We start from the raw sequence: 22,124 nt of genomic DNA, 5'->3' as shown, positions 1-22,124 counted from the left end.
TGATTAAAAAGTGTGAAGTAGAAGCATCCCATCCCACTGTGGTGGGGGGGGGGGGTGCTTCTTTATGTTGTTTTGATTTTATTTTTTGGGGGGGGGCTGGATTGTCTGATCCATGCTGGAGGAAGGCCCGGCTGCTGCTGCTGCTGCTGCTGCTGTCGTCCTCAGGCTGACGCTAACACACACATGGAGAGGACCATCCTCACTGTAGCAACAGCCCCGATTTTAGTAATATTTATACATGACATGGTGATTATTAATTGATGTTAATTGCTATTTCAAGAGACTACTTTTTTGCCTTATTCCTACCAAATGTACAAAGGAAAATACAACTTGGGATGGAGGGGAGGGGAGGGAGGGGCGATTTTCAAATACAATTTTATAATGTTCATTAAAATGCTGCATTTCAAGCAAGGACTCTGTAGTTATTGTGTGTGTGTGTGTGTGTGTGTGGATGTCCCACTGCCTTCATCTGTCTGACAGGAGCACAGGGCAAAAGAGGGGTGACATGACGTCATCTTGCAGTCTGGTTATGGGGAGGCTTCAGCAGTGGAAATAATGGGGAATTCAAATATGTCAAAAAAAGGAGGGGAGGTGAAGTGTGACACTCAGAGCTGAGAAGTAATGTGATGAGATTAATTGCTGATCTGAGTCACTCTCAATGTGCGTTCAACAGCAAAAAACAGCCAGAGCAGCAGTCTGGTTCAGAGCTGGTGGGGGCCGGACAGAGAGAGAGGGAGAGAGCGAGAAGGACGCAGTGTGGGCGGGTTAAGAAACGCAGAGAGGGAGGGGACGCCAGCGTAATATTCCCACCGTTTTTTTTCCTCCCTTTCCTCCGTAGAGCCGAAAAACACAAGGGCATCCATCGGTCTCTTAATCTTCCTCACATCACGTCGCTGAGTCTTAACGTCAGGCTGAAACATATCGTGTCTCGAGCTGCTGTGTTCAGAGCATCTAGCGTGTCCTCTCTACCTGGAGGTTTGTTTCCAGCCTGCGGGGGGATTGCCGAGCCGAGCGGCAGGGGCGTGAGAGGCGGATGCTGCGAGCGTAGAGGCTGGGTACCAACCAGGAGCATCACCGCACTCACCACGGTAATGTCAAATCGGCAGCTTTCTGCTTCAGCTCACCATCATTTCTGCGACATTTCTCTTAGTTGAAGCTCTCAACATGGCTACAGGCGGTCATGGAGCCCGAGCTGGTAATGTGTGTCAATACCAGCCTTTAATGCAAAACGGCTGATTACTGTCGCATAGCATGTTTCTCTGCTCTGGGATGGATGTGTAGCCTGAACAACCTGTGCACATATAGAGCCTCCTGTTGTATATTTCCTCTTTTTGATGTAATCTACAGTATTTGTCCTGTAGTCTATCTGCAGCAATGGAAACACGTAGAGGCTTGTTATGTCAACCCCCCCCAAGGACTAATTTTTCAGTTGTGGCCACTGCCACAAGACAGCAGCTGCATTTTTTTAACCTAACAAACCACAATTCAAACATGGGAAAACACCCACACAGCCACACGCTAACACGCACTATTCTAGTGACACACACACACACACAGACACACATATACACTCACGTCCAGGTATGTGCTGCTCCATAGGCTATTCTAGACTCTGCAACTGCAAGTCTGAATTTGAGGAAAGCCAGAGATCAGCATCATGGTGAAACACATATGGATTATTGGTTTTACTCATGCTGAGTTCATTATGTAGGGTCTCTCTCACCCATGCAGGCCTCCAATGACACATGCACAAACACAGCGAGGTAAAAAAAAACCTCTGTGCACCATCGGAGAGGCCTGATCTGTCTCTGTCTCTGTCTCTCTCTCTGTCTTGTTACTATACCTGTCTCTTCCAGCACTGATCAGTTGTTGATGCATGTACTCTATTCCTCTCCCCCTTCCTCACCCCACCCTGTTGCCCCCTCTACCTTTCCTTTCATTTCCTTTCCTCCCTCAGATGGACAGAATGAATTTTCTCTCCTTCTTCCTCCTTTGCTTGACTTCGGTTGCCAATGGCAACAAAGGTCAGTTCCTCATCCTTTTGACCGTTAATTGTGAAGTGTTGAGATGATGGTGTTGATTGTCATGGGAGCACGCAGACCTGTCAGGGTGCTTGGGCAGGGCCATGGCTGTTTTGCCCTGAAATGCTCCTGATGGCTTTATTGCTACCCCTCATACGTGTGACTGTTAGATATAGCTTCAGCATTTGAGACTACATACATCAATGTTTATACGTTTTGTGTTTCGTGTTCGTGACCCAGTGTGCATGTGCCTGTTTCGCCTGTGCCGTGACTCTGAGAAGATGATAAATCTGTTTCCTCCCCTGTAGCAGATTTATCATCCTGGATAACCACGACTCTGATTCAACATCATTGTTCCAATGATTATCATGCTGGGGGAAGGAGAATGTCAGAGAAGGAGGCAGAGGAGGGTGATGCAGGGAAGGCGAGGAGATTGAAGGAGAGATGGAGTGTCAGAGAGACACAGAGAGAGGGGGGAGAGAGAGAGAGACAGGGGAGATGTTAGGAGAGACAGAGGAGAAGGAGCTGTGACAGGAGAGGACGTGGCCGAAAAGACGCAGGCCGATAAGGAGGGAGGAGGAGGAGGAGGAGGTGGTGGAGAGAGGTGGTATGTGAGATCAGGTGACACGAGGGAGAGATACCGGAGCGTTTGTGTGTGTATATAGATATATTTGTGTGTGTGTGTGTGTGTGTGAGAGACAGACGAGGGGTGGGTGAGTGTTGTGGGGCGATAGAGTGACAGAGAGAGGAAGAGCGCCAGCAGAGACAGAGAGAGATGGAATGGGATGCCTCTCAATCTGTAATCCTGGATGTAATCCACAGGCCTGATGCTCAGATTAATGCTATATAGCAGAGCAGTGGAGGGAGGGAAGAGATCAGCTGAGGGGGCAGAGGGCGGGAGATAAATGACCAAAAAAGAGACTGTGGAAATAGAGGAGGAGGAGGGGGAGATGGTGTCCGGCTGGACCTTGAATACCTTTGATTACCTTTTTTGGTTTGGTGGTTCAGATTTGTGCTCTTTACGTATTCAATGATCAGATATTTCAGACAATTTTATTCAGTCTGAGTTCTTTTACAGCTGCTTGTGTTTCATTCAAGGACATTTGACGACATTTGAAAAGTTTAGCTTCTTAAAAATTAAAAATGTGTTTTGTATTTTAAAAAAAACTGTGGTGAAAGAGTAAAAGTAGATACGGCCGCAACTAACAATAACTGTGCAGTTCTTTTCTCAAATAATACTTTGGTGTATAGAAAGTCAGAAATTACCGAAAAATACTTGTTACGGTTTTTCTATCGCCCAGTTAATGTCCTCAAATTGCTCATTTTGTACAACCGACAGTACAAAATCCAGAGATGTTTATTCTATTATCACATAAGACAGAAAGCAGCAGGAAAGCAGCAAATCCTCATATCTGAGAAGCATCAACGAGGGGAAGTTGGGTGTTTTTGCTTGAAAAATAACTTAAATGATTACTCGACTACGACTTTTGTCTGTCGATCGGCTTGTGTAATTGCCTTTAAAGGCATAACCTCAATGTAAAAACACCCCATTACAAGTAGAAGTCCTGCATTCAAAATTTTACCATCAGCAAAATATGCTTAAAGAGCAACTTAACACCCCATTTTGGCTTGAACTAGTACTCATTAGGCAGCACAATGTAATATATATGTTCATATATTATATTACATTTTTGTTATTATTACTGCTTGTTACTGTGCAGCATTTTAATGTTGTAGCTGGTTGAGGTTGAGCTCATTTTAAATAGTAACTAGAAGCTATATCTATATATAAAGTACAATATTTCCCAATGAAATGTAGTAGAAATGTAAAGTAGCATGAATTGGAAATACTCAAATGAAGTACATCCAAGTTGCACTTGAGTAGTTGTACTTAGTTACTTTCCACCACTAAGAAAAAGGTATTTATATTTTCCAGTAAGTATTGTATCGTATTGCCTCTATAAACATTATAAACGATACTCGGCCCTCTTCAGTCTTTGAAGAGAGAGAAGTTTGATCAGATTCAGAACCAGCAGCATTTTCCTCTGTTGACTCTCCTCTCACTGACGAAACGGCAAAATGAGTTCCCGTCAGATTTTCTGGAAAATTCACTGTGTAGACAACAAAGCAACTGCTCAACACAAGTCTTGTGTCTGATTTCAAACTCTGTAGCTTCGGCGTTCAGAGATTGAGCACAACAGAGGCGAGGCACTCCGGCTTGTGTTTTTGCTCTTTGCTGGAGTGTAAAATCGTCATCCTTCTGGCTCATTAACTTGGCCTTTGATCATTCAGCACAGAACATTCAGCACAGGGTTGAATAATTAATTTGCAATTAAAGGTTAAATTCACAGTAAACCTCCGGCATTTGATTTTGACTAGCCTGTTTTTAGTGCATTATTGTGCAGCCCCTGTGGCAGGCCAGTTTGGCTGATTGATATGAGCAATACACCCCTCTGTGTGTGATAAGGTGAAATCTGACTGGCTTTAATTATACTGCCAACCAGGGAGGTGTGGAGAGAGGCGCTTGATGTGAACAAGAGAAGGAGGTCTACACGGAGAAAGGAAGAAAGGGGGGAAATCTGCGAGGGTGCGAATGTGATTAAACTGTGTCTTTGTGGTCACACACACGCATACATTGTGTATTTTTCCACTCATGCACACTCTCGCCATGTCCTTGCCCATAATGGAGGGTTAAAAATAGACACGTTGGTTCCTTCTAATTGCTCCATTTAACCCAAAGCCTCTTTGGTCTCTTCTCTGTGCCGTTCAGCCAATAAGCACAAGCCATGGATCGAGACAGAGTACCAGGGGATTGTCATGGAGAACGACAACACCGTGCTGCTCAATCCCCCTCTCTTTGCCCTGGACAAAGATGCTCCACTGCACTACGCTGGTAACACCAACAAGCAACAAACAGCATGGACGAGTATAGGATGAGAGAGCTGGCAGAAAAAACATTTGAACTATTCCATGAATTTGCTTGAACATCCAGAGAACTGGCAACTGTGAAAATAGGTCAAATCAAGTGCTCGCCCAGCCAAATTGAAAATTATCTCACCAGGCCTTGCTTGAGCTTTAATAGTAAACATTTTTACAGGGAGAAGTTTTGGAGCTATCAGACTGATGCCATTTGCTGCCGTATTTCCCAATAGACAGTCTAAATATTAAAGGCAATGTATTCAGTCACAGAGTCCACTATTTTTAGACCATCATAGTGTAACTCAACCCTTCATCTCAGGAGCAGTCGGCAGCCGCTGCAGCCTGATGAAATAAGGTTATCGTGTTTGCACTCGGAGTCCTGGAAATAACCGTGTTCAGTCAAATTATAATAGATCAACTAGAATTATTCGAGCGCTCCCTGAAATTTATTGGGCTCGTGTCAAGAAGGAAGAGAAAATTAGCTGTTTGAGCAAGAACCTTCCCTACCTTCAACTTATGTCGGCCAGGGAAGAGCAGCGGCTATAATAAGGGGTTTATTTTGAGTCTCAGCTAAAATCAGTTTTATTCTGTTCTTATAATGATTGCTTGTATAAGTGCCACTTAAAGAAATCCTGCAGATATCTGTCTGCACTCTGCTGATATTCTGAAAGGATGATGTGACTTTAAATCTACTGAATATTAGGATAAATAGTCACAATTACTTCAATAATGATAAGTGCAATGATAGATATGTTTGTAATATATCAGTGCCTGATATTTCCCTTCTCACTGGTTGTTGTAGCTGTTATAATAATAATAATAATAATAATTATGAAGGTTATTTCTATAGCACGTTTCAAATCAAAATTACAAGCAGCTTCACTGAAAAAACATTAAAATAACACAAATGATTGGGACAATAAAAAGAAGAAGAACCACGTAATACACACGTTTCTAGAGGAGACCTAAATGAATCACTGAGGTACCAAGATGAATTTTAAAAGGATGGCTGTTGACAGGAAATACACAATCTTTCACAAAGTTTTGAGTCTAGACTGCAGAGTTTTGAAGCAGGATCTAAGGTTGAGTGCAGGTATGTAAAGGCACAAAGCTCCTAAATGTATGCTGGAGCCAGAGTGCTTTAAAAGCAACGAGTGGTAAACTTAGTATAGTTAGTTATATAATATCTTCACTTTTGCCACTCAAGCAGGTAAAAGTGAGAGTTACAATAATCAATTCAAAGGATAATGAAAGCATGTATAACTTTTATTATATGCACGATATTGCAAATAATTTATTTATCAAAAATTACAATATGAGTCATAGTGTCTATAATTTGAGTGATTTTCCTCCCTCACTCTGCCTCTCTTCTTTCTCCCAGGTGAAATCTGTGGCTTCCGGGTTCATAATGGCCCCTCGGGTTCAGGTTTGGTACAGTTCGAAGCAGTCGTTCTGGACCGCTCCACTGGTGAGGGTCTGGTCCGGTCCAAGGAGCCGCTGGACTGTGAGAGCCAGCGGGAGCACAGCTTCACCATCCAGGCCTACGACTGCGGAGAGGGACCTGATGGAGTCAACAGCAAGAAATCCCACAAGTTAGTCTTCTCACCCATTTAATGTTTTTAACAATAATTACAGTCTCTATCTGAGGTTCCTCTGTCTGTGCACTGTATTTTTCTGCTTCCTGTTGTTACAATAATCCATCTCTCTCCCTCTGCTGGTGTTTTGCTTCTCTCTCCTCCGTCCCTCAGGGCCACCGTGCATGTGCGTGTAAACGACGTCAATGAGTTCTCCCCCGTGTTCGTCGAGCGTCGCTACGAGGCTTCAGTCCCAGAAGGACGTCTGTTTGACCGAATCGTGCGCGTGGAGGCTCTGGATGCCGACTGTTCCCCGCAGTATAGCCAGATCTGCTTCTATGACATCATCACCCCCAATGTGCCCTTCGCCATTGACAACGACGGTGAGATGCGTTTTATCTTGAAGCATGTGTTGGATTCACATACCTATTAATATTTGTCTTTCTCTGCTACAGAAACACAAATATCCCCTCCAGTCCCCGCATCGTTTCTCCTTTCATGCTGCCTGCACTATCTGCTCGCTGTGGCCTTTGTTGTAGAATTAATTCAATATTCAGTTCAGTATTCAACTCCTAAACTCTGGATGTCCTCAATACATGAAAAACACACACCAGACGCTTCTGAGATTTTGATGTCTGCATAGCGACAGAGTGAAAAAGAATGGGTGGTGCTTAATTCCCCTCACAGGTAAAAAGGTGTTAAAATAGACTTTGTGTGGGCGGACTATTGTTCTGTCTCTGCATAAACATTGCAGCAGCTGTGCGTTTTAATATAGCATCCTTTTGTTTCCGGCTGCTCGTAGATTCCATGATCTCCTCTTTGCCGTTATTGTATCTGTTGACTTCTTGGGCGGGAGATCAATTGTAATGTGACACAGCAGCTGAGGAGGACCCTGTTTTAGTATGACTCTGCAGAATTGTCCTGGACTTCGGGGGTTTTTGTAGAGGATGAGCAGCTCCTTTCTTTTTTTTTGGGTCAGACTGGTACACCAGCAACAGAGACCTTTTGTTCCGACCTTGTTCCGAAGCTGTAGGCTTGTCATTGTCTATTTTCTTTTTTCCTTGCTTTGTCTTTTCTGCTGCCACCACTATCTCTTTCATCCCTCTCACCATGTCACAGCATCTTCTGTCTTACCTATTGTTTGACAGCTGGCATGCCGAGCGCCGTCAGCCGCTGTTGTCTTTATCTCTTAAAACAGGAAAAACCCTTCACTTTTCATTCTGTTCTGTGCAATTTCTCTTCTTCTGTTTTCTGCTTTTTCTCTTTGTATTTCTGAATATAGTGCACAGTTAATGTGTACGTGCAGTGATCGCAGCTTTATCAATGAGTGTTCATTTGTGCTGGGCTTTCAATTGCGCAAGCTTGTTGTTGATGACTAACACATCTATTTTTGTTTCCCTTTTATTCTGTTTCATTATTTCTTGTCCTTTCTTTCTTTGTCTCTCTCCGTCTCCAAGGAAACATTAAGAACACAGAGCCGTTGGATTCGAAGCGTCAGCGCGTTCACACCTTCTGGGTGACCGCCTTCGACTGTGGAAAGAACCGTGCTCAGGCTGACGCCCAGGTTGTCGTTACGGTCAAGCCGTCCTGCAAACCCGGCTGGATCGGTAATCAATGATCAATGTCACAGATTGCTGTCCTTCTTTCTGTCCTGGTTATCATCCGTGTATATATAACTCTCGCGAGGCTTTCAAGATGAGTTTCAGTCATTTAATCTGTTGCTTTTTGGTCGAAACTATCACTTTTAGCTGGAGTGTGTGTGGGCTGCCGCTTGGATGAATCACCTTTCCATGTTTATATCAAAAGCTGAGTTTTAAAGAGGCAGTACTGAAGCTAAGTAATATCAAGGGAAAGCAATTAACTAAACTGTGACAATATATTTATAGAATCATACACACTACTACTACACTTTCCCTGATATTAGATTCCTCTACACGATGAACAGGCACAGCTCACTGACAGCATCTGTCTATACAGTGCAGTAGTCAGTAGTCAGTTTCCAGCTGCCCTGAGATTGATTCAGCTGTATGTACATTAAATATATATATATTTCAAAAACAAGTAACCAGATACATTGAATAACACAGAGACCTCAAGTGAGAATCGTATACTTGTTGAGGGGGAGGTGTCAGTTAGTATGAACTTGATTAAATAACCTAATTTCATTAACAGTTTCATCACAGGACTCAGCTTCTTTATTAATTCGGAGCCTTGGTGCACATGTTTTTGCTCCATCACACTGAACGGAGGGTCAGGTTGTGATCGGCTTGTTTTATTACTTTTTTTTAGGATGGACCAAGCGCGTAGAGTACACACCTGGGTCAGGTAGCATCCCCCTGTTCCCCAGCCTGCATCTGGAGACCTGTGAAGAGACTGTGAGGAACATCCAGGCCACCGTAGAGCTCCAGACCGGCCACATTGGGAAGGGCTGCGACAGAGACAGCTACTCTGACAGATCTGTGCGACGACTGTGTGGTGAGTTCTGGTTTACACCACAGAACACGGGAATATTCAGAAGGGCCAGATCCTTTTTTATTCACATCCTCTCTCTCTTTGCTTCATCAGGTGCTGTCAGGGGTGAAGTAGACCTCCTCCCACCTCCATCTCCTGCTGCCAACTGGACCTCGGCTCTGCCCACTCTCCCCTCTTCTGATTCCTCTCTGGTCTTCTCCTTCAACGGATCCAACCACGTCGCCGTGGTGCCAGAATCGGTTGTCTCTGCATTATCAGGCGACCACTTCACCCTGCAGCTGTGGATGCGAAGGGGTGGCGCCAACATCCAGACTGCGACCACTCAGACCCGAGGGAATCGCAAGGACGAGGAGACCATTGTGTGCAGCACCGTCAAGAACGGTGGGTTGGATCGTAGAGTCGTGGTTTTAATAGCGTTTGAAGGAGTGTTTTCAAAACAGAACGGAATAAAAGTGCAATTTTTGGAAGCAAAGGTAAAACAATGTCTTCACTTTTTCATTTACACATCAAACCCCCAGAAGATTACCCACTCAAATCCCCAGGACTGCAGGGAAAATCAAAGCTGGGGAAAAAAGTAAAGCTGTTTATAGCTTCAACGACCACTATCAAGGTGCTCTTGAGAGAGACACTTAAACCCAGCTGCTCCACTTGAGCAGCCAAGTGGACAGCAGAAGAACAGTAAAACACTGTAATTGTGCCAGGCAGAATATAGTGTGTACTTTTTTCACGTTTTCAACTGTACGACTTTGTAGGTTGCAGTGCTAAAAAGCAGCAAACCTCTCGGTAAAAACATCAATAAAATTCACAAGTGAGAAAGATAAAACAGATTAAAATCTATAATAAACTCAATGCACATTTGTATTTCTCTCTGTGGTTCTTCTCTGAAGAAATGCTTGGTAACATTAAGAAAGTTTGACAACTCTGCACTGACCCACCAATTACTTTCTGATGCTCTGCTCTACAGATGACTCTTTCTCCCACTATTCCCTCTCCGTCCACGGCTGCCGCCTCTCTCTCTTCTACTGGCCTGACGTCTCAGCCGCACGGCCCGTCAAGTTCTTGTGGAAACTGGAGCAGGTACTGGGGGAACTGCAACTCTTAGCTTTGATGTTTCTTCTGCATTTGTACCTTGAAATTAAACTGAAATGGAGGAAATGCTGTGTTACAAATCACATCCATTTTCCAGTAATACACATACAAATACAAAAGAACAAGAGCGTCAATTACAACATCATAAGTACTTCTGTGTACTTTAAATTGACATATATATGTGGAGAAATTTCACTTGAACTGTTCAAAGCTCAACCTGATAAAGGGCTTTTTTTCACATCTCAAGCAACTGCCCACTGCCCAAAACTCAGTCTTCCATCCATATTCACAAAATCTTACTAACTTAAGTATTGTGCAGTTCCCAATAAGAAGCACAATAGAAAACAAAATGGAACTAATTTTCTGTATGATTCAGACAGCACATTGAACATGTCTTCTTCCAGTTTCAACATTAAGTGGTAAAATATCAGATGGGCACCGAAAGACCTTCGCTTCTTGGATGAATTATGTACAACACCATTCTCATATTCATATTTTATCATCCAAATCCGTTCATGTAAGGTTAACAGAGGTGCGTGCATCAGAATACATGAAAGAGAGGAAAGTTACGTACCTGCATGCATGTGAGTATGTGTGGTTTTGTTTGGGGAGAGAAGGGGGGTTTGTTTTGACTGAAGCCACTGGTCCCAGACAGATTGAAGCAGCATGGATTAAAGGATGCTGAGCTGATACAGAGAAGATTTGTCAAATCCCTCTGTCTGAACCACGATATCTTATTACCCCGTTGTTTCTTTTCTGACCCTCTGTCTTTATAATTCCCTCGTCTTTCCTCTTTGTATTCCTCCTGATGTCTATAGAGAAGGCCACAACAAATGTGTTACATAGATTAAATATTCACCAGTGGTGGAATGTAACTAAGTACATTTACTGAAGTAAGGAACTTTAATACAATTTTGAGGTGCTTGGTTACTTTTTTCCCATTTACGATACTTTATACTTCTACTCCACCACATTTCTGAGGAAATATTATACTTTTTACTCCACTACATTTATCTGACAGCTATAGTTACTTTTCAGATTAAGATTTTACATAAGAAACATGATCAGTTTGTAAAATACAATACATTGTTTAAGATTAAACCAACGGCTCCGAACCTTTTTGGATGTGACCTCTTTCAAAACAGCATTGTCTTGACCCTTAATGCATTTCAGAAGTCTATGTGTTGTTAAACTTCTCATATGGTTCATCTGTTCAGGGCCCGAAGAGATCACAAAGAAACGGACAGATTAAGAAGGACAGATTGTGTAACAGAGTTTTGTTTTTTTCTTCTTCCCTGCCCCATTAATCATCCCACGACCCCCCAGATATCTGTGACCTTGTGTTGGGAACCTCGAGACTAAACTACCTGTACATTGTACTGCTAGTACCTCTGTACTTGTTTCCTTTGTTGAGGCTCATGTTGACTCCATGTTGTCTCTGTCCAACAGGTGTGTGACAGCGAGTGGCATCATCTTTCACTCAGCGTCCAGTTCCCCTCTGTGACCCTGTACGTCGACGGTGTGACCTTCGACCCCGCCCTCATCCACGACAACGGAGCCATCCCCAACCCTGCCCCCCGCCAGAGGATGTCCATCGGCGCCTGCTGGGGTAAGACACTGAAATGTATGCTCAGCATATATTTCATTCCAGCTTAATGATGGATTTTGACAGAAATTCATGCAAGCAGAGATCGAGGAATCCAGTTTTATTTTTTATTTTTTTTGCATGAATGCTATGAGCAGCAATTGTGCAGTTTGTTTCCTCCTTTTCATCGTCGCCGAAATGTCCTTTTAAATCACACACCGCTGAAGATAGCAAGCTGACATTTCTGGCATAAGCACCAGCAACTCACGAACCCTCATAAGGCATCTTAAGACAATCTGCCGAGACAATTTGCCTCGCGCCATTCACTCCCTCATTTGACTCACATAATTTGGTTGATGCGTTTTGTCTTCGAGGGCTAATAATATAGCTGACTTATTAATTATTCAGAGCAGCAGAACAACACGAGGGCCAGACAGCTATCAGCCACTTACTTACCCGAACCGCTGGTTAAACTGGGAAACGCTGGCTGCCAATTAGCAGGGAAACACACACACACACACACACACACACACACACATTCACAGTTTTACACACTCATCCACAGTGGAAGCCGCCCTGCTGCCTGCTTGGCAACAGCTGCTGCTAGATAATGAGGAGAAGGTGCATTTTTTGAATATCATCTACAGTTTTCTTGCTTGCGTTTTTTCACTCGTGCCTGCTCATGTAATTTATTTATTTTTTCATTCTTTCTGTCAATCTCTGGCACCTTCACCTTCATACCTTACTACATTGAACAATTTTTCTCAGTGTGCCTTATTGTTTGCTCTTTTTCTATTCCCCTTTGCCCCTCGCTGGTTTTCCCTGCAGAGCCTGAAGAGAAGCAGAAGGAGATACTAAACAACACCATCCCAGAGGGAAAAGACTCAGGTGACCTCCCTGTTTTCACACAGTTTGTCAGCATGAGGCTGTGCAGGCTGTTATTTTGCTGGGTCATTGTCGGTGTGTTATTTATGTGCATATTAGAATATAAATGTGGTTCTTTTAGTGAAGTATGTGGGCGGTTACCATGGCCTGTTGTCGGGAGTGACGGTGCGTCCCGGCAGCGTGGAGCCTCACAGTGTGGTGGAGTGTCTGTATGCCTGCAGGGAGGGCCTGGACTTCGGAGACCTGGAGACTCTTGGCTCTGGCATGAAGGTAAAGCCTCAGAGAGCTGCAGACTTCCACATTATAGAGAGAGAGGAGATCTGGAGTGAACATTGGATAATTACATCCCCATTTTTAAAATCTACAGTCTTTAACATTCAAAATTAAAACACGTTACACTATTCCTCTCCAGTAGAACATGCTTTATTCGCCAGATGTTTTCAGCCGTCTTGAAAACAACATAACTATCATCTTTCTGGAATAAAATGTACAAAATATAGTCTTTACTCTTCTAAATAGATTTACAAGAGATGTTATATATAAATATAGATAACTGTAAAGGCAAAGCCAACTTTTCAAAAATTCTCTTTACAAAATAGAATATTTCATTAACCTATTAATGGATAAATAAGTTGATTCTCCATTTTTTAATACAAAGTGGCAAATTCTGTACTCTTTTAACCTCAATTTTCAAACTCATCACTGTGTATTCGAATCTCTTTCATGTCATAATACTTACAAATAACCCTAACCAATGTCAAAGTCAATCTTTGGTTGACTGTAGCACATCCCTCATTTAGCTAAAAATCATATTGCTCTCAAAATATTCCTGTGAGATATTTTGATGATTTCTGAGTGTATTTTATGAGTTCATATCTAGCTCTGCATTTAACGCTCTCTGGCTTAAAGTGCCCAATTTATAAATCCAAAACACACCCCTACAAGAAGGAAAACCTCAGTAAATTGAAATCTCAATTTGAATTGTAACAGACACACGCTTGAAGTCACAGTTATTTACAGATTGTGAGTTCACAGTGTCATTGCAGTATGTTATGCATATGAGGTGTTTTCGGTTTGTATAAGAAGTACATGACACTTTCGCCAGAGGGGAAGTCATAATTTGCCTTCAATTTGTTTCATTTGTATTCACATTCATTTATTTCTGTTTTCGTACTTGCTGTTTTAGGGTTATAGATTAAAGAATAGTTTCACAATTTGTCTGAACAGGAGGAATTATTACAGCAAGCAAAACCTGTTTCAACCACTGACTATTGTTTTAAGACAGACTTGAAAAATCGTGAACAAACACAGCTTGTTATGTTGTCAAATGTGCTTCCAACCTCCTCTGGTGGTGGTTTGGTGTGTCTGAGGCGTTTCCATTTAAAACGTATACATTTTTGTTCTCTGTTATTGCTCAGGATGTATATTAATGCTGTGTGTAACAGGGGTCAAAAAGTAATATGTCTGCTAATACTATTATGTCTTTGCTATTGAATTAGATTCATGAAGATTAACCTTTCCAAAGTTTCCCAAAGTGTCCAATTATGTCTTGACCCTGATGTCTTCTTATGTAAATGAATGGGAATGTAGATTTTCAAGCTTCTCCTTTGACCTTGCAGGTTCATGTGAACCCCAGCCAGTCAGTGTTGGTGCTGGAGGGAGACGACATAGAGAGCTTTAACCGTGCAGTGCAGCAGGTCACCTACAGAAACTCTCTACGCTTCGCCACCCCTGGAGTCCGACCCCTCAAACTAACCACCTCACTCAGGTACACACACACACACACACACACACACACACACAGAAATGGATAAGTGCTTTTTTCACAACCGCACAGATAAAAATCAGTCATAGAAGAGACAGAGATACTGATTTCAGCACCAACAGTAGACTGAATAGGCCAGAATGTAATGCAACTGCAAGACTGCAACCAAAATCAGGCCCCAAAATTCACAGACAGCTTGGGTAACTAACTATATTCATGTGTCCTTTGATTAGAAGTCATTCTGTGAAATGCAGGAAACTAACTATCCGTAGAAGATGAGGCAGGCTGAAGGAAATGTAATCGATCACACTGGAAATGATTATCCCACAGGATACATCAGACACTTGCTAACAGTTTAGCAAGAGTCAGTCTGTAGCCGTCAAATGAAGTGTCACTGTCTGGAGTCTGCAGCCACTGCTAACTCCTTTGACATTGAACTCATCAAACATGGACCTTGCCTCGGCTGTGATAAGGGCTGGTGTGGCACGAAAAGAGATGATTATACAGAAAATATGTCAAAGCAAAAGATAACAAGGAATATCTTATCTCTTTGTTCACTCAGCCACTAAGTGACGCTCGCTTTGACAGTAAACTGCAGGTGCAAAAGGATTAACTTTTTCCGCCGGTTGTTCCCTTTTTTTTCGTGATGACCGATTAAAATGAAAAAACTATTCATACTGCCAGGATGTTTTTCTGTGTCCTTAATGTTTGCCAGACAGACTGACAGCAGTGAAGACTGAATCCCTGCTTCAGTGTGCATCGCACTGAATCAGCTGGCTGTGAAAATAAAAAGCACACAAACTCCTGTTTCCGGGTCAGTGCCTCACCCATGCTTAACAACTGCGAACTGGCTCTCTGGCTTTAGCAGTCACTTTTAGCTGATGAAATATTAATTCACCTTGGAAAGAACAGTCCAGCGCATATACGATGTGATATATTGTGTATTTATACTAAAACTAGCTGCCTGCAGACAAATCAGATCTCATCAAACTCTCATGCTGTGCAGATATTCTTATTACTGTCTTTTGTGGCTGTTGTTTTTGTCGCTTGTTTATAAGATTAAAATGATTACCAGGCCACAAGTCGGTGCTGGAGGGTTTTTTCCCCAAAGACTGTTTTTAAGATCCCAACGATTCAAGGTCATGGACAGATCCCCCCCCCCCCCCCCCCGGTTTCTCCTCAAGTATACCAGAGTTTTTTCTTTCCTCCAGCGTGTTTTATTGCGTGTGTGAAGATTAGACTGATTTGAGGCCAGGAGTTACCCAGATGGCTGAACAGCAGGCCCTTCTGGAGAGGCCGATAGAAGCAGCTGCTCACTCTGATAGTGAAAATGTAACACACACACACACATACTGCTTAATCCCCTTTCAAATATGATGCTGAATTATAGTGCAGATGAATAAATATATGTAAGCAGCCTGTCATCAATCTGAGTTTCTCTCCCTTCCTGGCAGGAAAATTAAATTTGTAACAGCAGAGCTACTGTGGTTTGACATTTGCTATTTTCAGTGTCACAGTGGACCAATGTTAACCACAGTCATGGTGGAATTAAGGAACTAGATTGAGAAAAACATTGCACTGCCAACTTTCTTAGCATCACTCGGGACAATGTTGCTAATTTGAGAGCAAGACTAAGAGTCTACAGCCATGCTAGTTAAATTAAATGCTAACAACTGCATGCTAACATGCTCACAGTGAGAACAATGATGATGTGTGGCAGGTATAATGTTTACCTTGTTAATCATCTTAGTTTAACATGTGAGCATGCTAACATTTGCTAATTAGCACTAAACACGAAATACAGCTGATGCTGATGGGAATGCCATTAGCAGGTATTTGGTCATAAACCAAAATATTGGAAAATTTTAAATTTTGACCCGATGATGGCGCTCTATGAAAAGTTACACATCAAAGTCTGTTTACAGGTCTTGGGGAGTACCACTGCATGAGTGAAAAAAGTTGCATAAAGGTTTTTTTTGTTGCTCCTGAGGGAGCTGTGTGAAGTCTGATAAATGGTCTCAGGCGAATTGAGGCAGTGTCAGTTTGAAAATGAATGAATCGGGGTGGAGGCTACATTAGCTGATATGAGCACAACACACCCAAATTTCTACTTACTAAGACTAACTATCTCTAGACTAAACTATAGGTTGGTTAAGTTGCATTGTGGGTAATGTAGGCACTGGGTTTTGACAAGGAAGAAGAATGAGTGGAATTAAAATTACAATATCTCTGGTTCTGCGGTCGATCGATTGTGATAATTCTTTTGAACTGTCTATTGTGTGACCACTGTTATAGAAGTGCAGTGTTAAATCAGTGTAGTCATCTTTTAAGGGATTACCAAAATTGTTTCAATTCGCCATGACGAGGGGCTTTACTGTCTGACCCAAATCTCATGGCAACCCATCCGATAGTAACAAAAATGTCAACCTGAAGGTGGCGCTTGAGGAAATTTGAGAGGATCACCAAAGTCAGCAGGATTTATTGTCTGGGAATCATGAATGTTTGTACAAAATTTCATGACAATCCATTCAATAGTTGCAATATTTTAGTCTTGACCAAAGTGGTGGACCAACCGACAGACTGATATTGCCGTCAGAGCCACGTTGATAGTGTGGCTTGCAAAGTTGCTTCGTCATACGTCTCAAACAGCTGAGTTATCTAACCGATGACATTTTTTCTCTCTCTGACAACACACACCTCCCACCTCCTTCCTCCCTGCCAGATGTTTCAACGAGGAGAGCTGTCTCTCTCTCAAGCAGCTGGAGGGATACCTAGTGGTTCTCCAGCCGGACGCCCCTCAGATCTCTCTGTCTGGGGTCGGTCCTCATCTGGCTCGACCTGCCCCTGAGTTTGAAGATCCCCGTGGTGTCCCCCTTTTCCCTGATCTCCGGATTGTCTGTTCCTTGTCTCATGCTGTCAACACGGCTGCACAGGGGATGGAGGGTGGAGGTGAGTCGCACATTAAGTAACCCCAGTGCCTCATCAATGCACTACTTTAAGGAGGATTTGTGGTGTGCATCCTTCGTTCCTTCATTTGTCTCCTTTCCACCGCCTCTTAGCTCTGATGTCCGACGCCGTGGCTCACACTTTGGACGGCTGTGAGGTCCAACCACTGGGGGAGGAGCTAAACCCAGAGAGGGAGGAGCTTCTGGTGGACATGGATGTTGTCCGAGAGAGGGGACTTGAAATCATCAATACTACTGCTTATATTGCCATCACAGGTACTGTGCTTAAAGACATTTTGCACATTTCAATCTTTTTTTCTCATATGTTTTTAACTAGGAAAATATTATTAACATTAACAATATCTTGTCCTGGCAAAGAAAGTCAGCAATAACAATGAGTTACAGATAAACAACAAGAAATAGATACCATAAAGTATGTCAGAAAATCTGAAATGAAATAGTCTGTTTGTGTCTCTCTTTTTGAAAACCCATGAAGTATTCCTCTATAACATTAAAAATGCATTACTAAATAAACAACAAAGGAGTTAAAGTTCAGGAAAAAAAACAACATTGTTAATGTGCTAATGTGTGTCCAGTGAGTCTGTCCAATTAAAAACTGCACAAACAAAACAGAAAATACAGAAGATTTCTCGTTTTAAATAACCAAAAATGTTTGAACTTTGGAAGAAAATGTTCAAATAAGACTCCATATCTCACAGTAAGAGGCTGATTGAGAAAATAGGTTTTCAGGGCCTTTAAAACTTCCACACTTAGTTATTTCAAATTCAATATAAAATGAAAAGTCATCCATCCCATACAGCCACCCCCAGCTGTCAATAAGTAGCTGCAGACTACTTTTCTCCCCTCCTTCTCTCTACAGTTATTGTCTCAGTATTGACTCCCTGTCTTCTTTTTTTGTTCTGTCCTCTTTTATTTCTGCGCTCTCTCCAGGTGCCGAATCCATCTCTGTTTACGAGGACGTCCTTCGCTCAGTCCACTACCGACTGGCCAAAGGCTCAGCCCGCTTTGAGAGGCGGTTCCGCCTGTCCTGCTCTGAGATGAACGGCAGATACACCAGCAATGAGTTGACTCTGGAGGTGAGAAGAAATGTCCTTCACATGACACCTCTTGTACTGACATGAAGATAAACACCATTCAATTTAGATACGAACATGGAAGTTCAGTCTTTGTTCCTCTGGGAACAGTGTGATTATTTAGTAACCTATTGTTAAGTACTTGGTGTGAAAAGAGCCATGAGAATAGTTGTGAGGCTCCAACACAATTTAGCCACATAGCCAGTGAGATCATTCTTTCTTCTTCTCTGTTTCTCTCCTCCTCCCTTCAGGTGAACTTCCTCCACTCTCTGGACAGTTTGTACCACCCATCCCACCTGCTGGCGTCCCAGCAGCAGTTTCTCCATCCATCCCACCATGCTGGAGAGCTGAGTGGACACACCCTCCCCAATCCACATCGCAACTCAGGTGACATTTCCCTCTCATCAGCTTTTCCTGTCCTGTAACATTTATTATTACAGATGTCACAAAGTGCTTCACAATAAAACACAAAAGAAAAATATAAAATACAGTCACAATATAAGAGTGATGAATAAGGGGCAGTTGGGGCGCGTGCCACATGGTTGCGGTGTCCATGCTTTGATTACCGGCTGGAGACCTTTGTTGCATGTCATGCCCCTCTCTCTCTCTCTCACCTTGTTTCCAAATAATAAAATAAAAATAAAATAATAATCTTTAAAAAAAGAGGGAAGATAGAAGTAATAAATAAAATAGATATAAAAATAAATATGTCTTTAGCTGCTTTTCAAAGGTGTTTACAGTGTCCACAGATCTTAAAGGTCCCCTGTGGAAATTTAGACCTCTTGTAGCACTGTGCAGCTGTTTTTCTGTGAGTGGGTCCCCGTTTAGTTTATCTTGTGTGTGCACGAGGATGCACACACGGGTGATGTAATACACAATCCTACCAATGATGTCACACTATTCCACTGATCAACAGGTGGCAGTAACACGTCATATGCAGCAATGCGCCAGCAAAGACAGGGCAGCTAATATGGATAAATATGGATGGAAATAATCACTGATAATCTTGATTATTATATTTTGTTTATTTGTTTATATTTGCACCGCTTTCCTACTTTGTACTGCAAAAAAAAGACTGAGCTTTGGTGGGTAACACTGAACGTAAACATAACTTTTGTTTGTTTACAAGACACAGACCCTAAAAGGGCTCTGTGGAGTTTTAGGAGCCACAACCTCAAAGGCACAGCAAAGGCTAACCAACAAACCCTAATCAAAAGACCCCAGAGACATTCTGGTGATAGAGGGCTGCAGCAGTGTAAGTGTAAAGCAGGCAGATGCCTGACCATGCTGAGCTCTAAAAGTGATCACAAGACTCACTACATTTTATTCTGAATATGGAGGCAGCATAAAGAACAGTGTGCACAGTGGGGCAGTGTAACTAATAATTACTGCTATTTCATTTGCACAATAACTACAGCTACACAGCAGATGGGATTATCAGGTTGAATCATGTTGCCCACACAGACCAACACCCCAGCAAATGTTAGATTTTAAATCTGCCTTGAAAGAGATGGTTATTTTGGATAATTGTTATTTTTCATTCTTTTATACTCTCAGTGGGGCAAATGTTTGAGCAGAGCTTCTAAATAACTCATATGCATTCAGTAGTTGGGTCAACATACATTTAAACTTCACGCAGAGAAGAAAAAAAGGCACTCTGGGTTTGTACACTCTGGATATAACTTCACAAAAACTGAAATTTCAACCCTCTCTAGGGCACTCAGCTCAAGCCCATTTGTTCATGCTGAATCCTTAAATCCTTAAAAACAGGTCTCTAATATTTAGCGTCATTTAAATCTAATTGCTGAAATGAACAAGCTGTAACAGGCTTTGGCTACACTGACAATACTTAGTGCCAACAATGACAATAATATAGAATATCACCATAATCATCACTGTGTTGTTGTTGTTTTTACAGTGGTGCCAGGAGCAGCCACCGTCATCATAATGGTGTGTGTGGGTTTCCTGGTTGTCATGGTGATCCTCGGTGTTTTCCGAATTCGCTCCATCCATCGCCGTGGTGAAGGTGCCAGGGGCGGGGCTAAGGAGGGTAGCAGCCAATGGGACGACTCTGCCCTCACCATCATTGTCAACCCCATGGAGGTAAAAAAAAAACAGAGAAGTTTTTGATGAATGTTGAATGATGCGATCGTAATAAATGACCACACCTGCTGAGCTCCTGCTTTCATCCACACGTCGCTCTTTCTTTCCCTCAGTCCTATGAGTCTCGTATGGGCATCTCCGCTGACACGGAGGGGGAGGGCGAGGAAGATGAGGAGGTAGCAGAGTCACCTGACGACGCCAGCGACGACCAGCGAATCATCATCAAGAAGGAGGGGAGGGATGGCAACGCCCGTCGCTATTGAGCCACATGTGTCTCTGCACCAGTTCTCATGGAAACCACAAACCGGCTCACCAGTCACACACTCCAACACTTTTAATATCAACGACTGCTGACACCACTAGTATAAGGAATGTATGCTTACAAACACGACGCACAACACAGTCACTGTAATACTCTTGACACTCGACGCCATATGTGACCTATAGCCAACAACGCGCAGTTGTTCTCCACTTAAATGTTCAATGGCACAATGTATACAGTTAATGTAATTTAACCGCCTGAGCAAACCCCACCAAAATTGTATGTGGTGCACCAGTTCTAAATCACAAGATGGTAATGTGTCTGTATAGTGTAATACTGGTTGAATGAGACTGCTTTTGTTTAAAAAAAAAAAAAAACAGATTGTATTCTATCTTTTGTTATTGAACACAGAATGAAATCTTTACAAAATGAAAACTGGAACAATCTGCAACATGCCGGCCTTGAATAGATCTGTAGGCGAAGACACAAAGCCTTGATCCCGACATGTCTCTGCACTCCCTTATTAGACTGACTCGAGAAGTCTGTGCACAAGCTCTTTTCTCCCTCTTTCGCATCCTCTCTCGACACATTCCTCGACCACCGTTAACCGCAGATTGAAGACAGTGAGGTCAGACATTATGGTCACTCTCCAACTTATTCATAAAAACTAAAAAAAAAACACTACGCTAGGTATTTTTCCTTTTGGTATTGTGACTACTGTAGTGCTTCAGCTCCCGACTATATTTTACGTGGTGCTGATGATAAGATGAGAAGATTTGAGACTATCAACCAAATGACAAAACATCACCATATACAATAAACCTGGTGCAACCTGACCTCTGACCCCCCGCCCCCTCCCCACAGTGACCACTGGAATGTCTCTAACTCACTCACTCACTGCACACTGCTCTTACAATAACTGCAAGACGTCACATGCAATCACACACAAAAACACACATACACACTCCATAATGCTACCCCTGCTGTTTCCAGAATGTCAGCTCAGCTTGGGCAGTTTTGATTGTATTGATTGTAATGAATTTTCTGTACATACAATGATGAATATTATGATATTATTGTTATTACTATTATTATTGCAGCCACTACTTTTCTGCACACTTTGAGAGGGAGCAGATCTTTAATTTACTTTCTTTTTTTTCTTCCATTTACAGCATCAGAAAACAGTATAATAATAATAATAATAATAGCAGTAGTGATACGGATGATAATCCCTGGCTTGATGAGTGTCTCTTAATTTGTGTGTAATATTGTTGTAATTTAAGAACTTGTCAATATCTGAATCACAGAAAAAGGAGGGCACATTGTTGTGATACTTAGATCCGTCTCACTCATTTCATTTTGCGCTTCCAGGTAATTTTTTCACATTTCAAAACCTTTTTTTTCTTCTTT

General features: G+C 42.4%; 1 protein-coding gene across 1 annotated transcript; it reads left to right on the top strand.

Moving 5' to 3' along the window:
* The first annotated feature begins 1,957 nt into the window (after positions 1-1,957).
* Positions 1,958-20,715, top strand: clstn3 (calsyntenin 3). The gene is made up of 18 exons (XM_070911429.1): positions 1,958-2,024; positions 4,792-4,914; positions 6,322-6,532; positions 6,689-6,897; positions 7,972-8,121; positions 8,804-8,989; positions 9,080-9,367; positions 9,951-10,063; positions 11,525-11,684; positions 12,489-12,548; positions 12,667-12,815; positions 14,165-14,313; positions 17,033-17,259; positions 17,370-17,531; positions 18,207-18,352; positions 18,601-18,736; positions 20,268-20,452; positions 20,566-20,715. The coding sequence occupies exons 1-18, from the start codon at positions 1,958-1,960 to the stop codon at positions 20,713-20,715; spliced, it is 2,871 nt and encodes a 956-aa protein (XP_070767530.1).
* The last annotated feature ends 1,409 nt before the right edge of the window (positions 20,716-22,124 follow it).

The sequence above is a fragment of the Enoplosus armatus genome, chromosome 9, assembly GCF_043641665.1.
Source record: "Enoplosus armatus isolate fEnoArm2 chromosome 9, fEnoArm2.hap1, whole genome shotgun sequence".
NCBI classification, from domain to species: Eukaryota; Metazoa; Chordata; class Actinopteri; order Centrarchiformes; family Enoplosidae; genus Enoplosus; species Enoplosus armatus.
The sequence above is the reverse complement of the archived record's forward strand: the minus strand, read 5'-3'. Positions and strand labels throughout refer to the sequence as shown.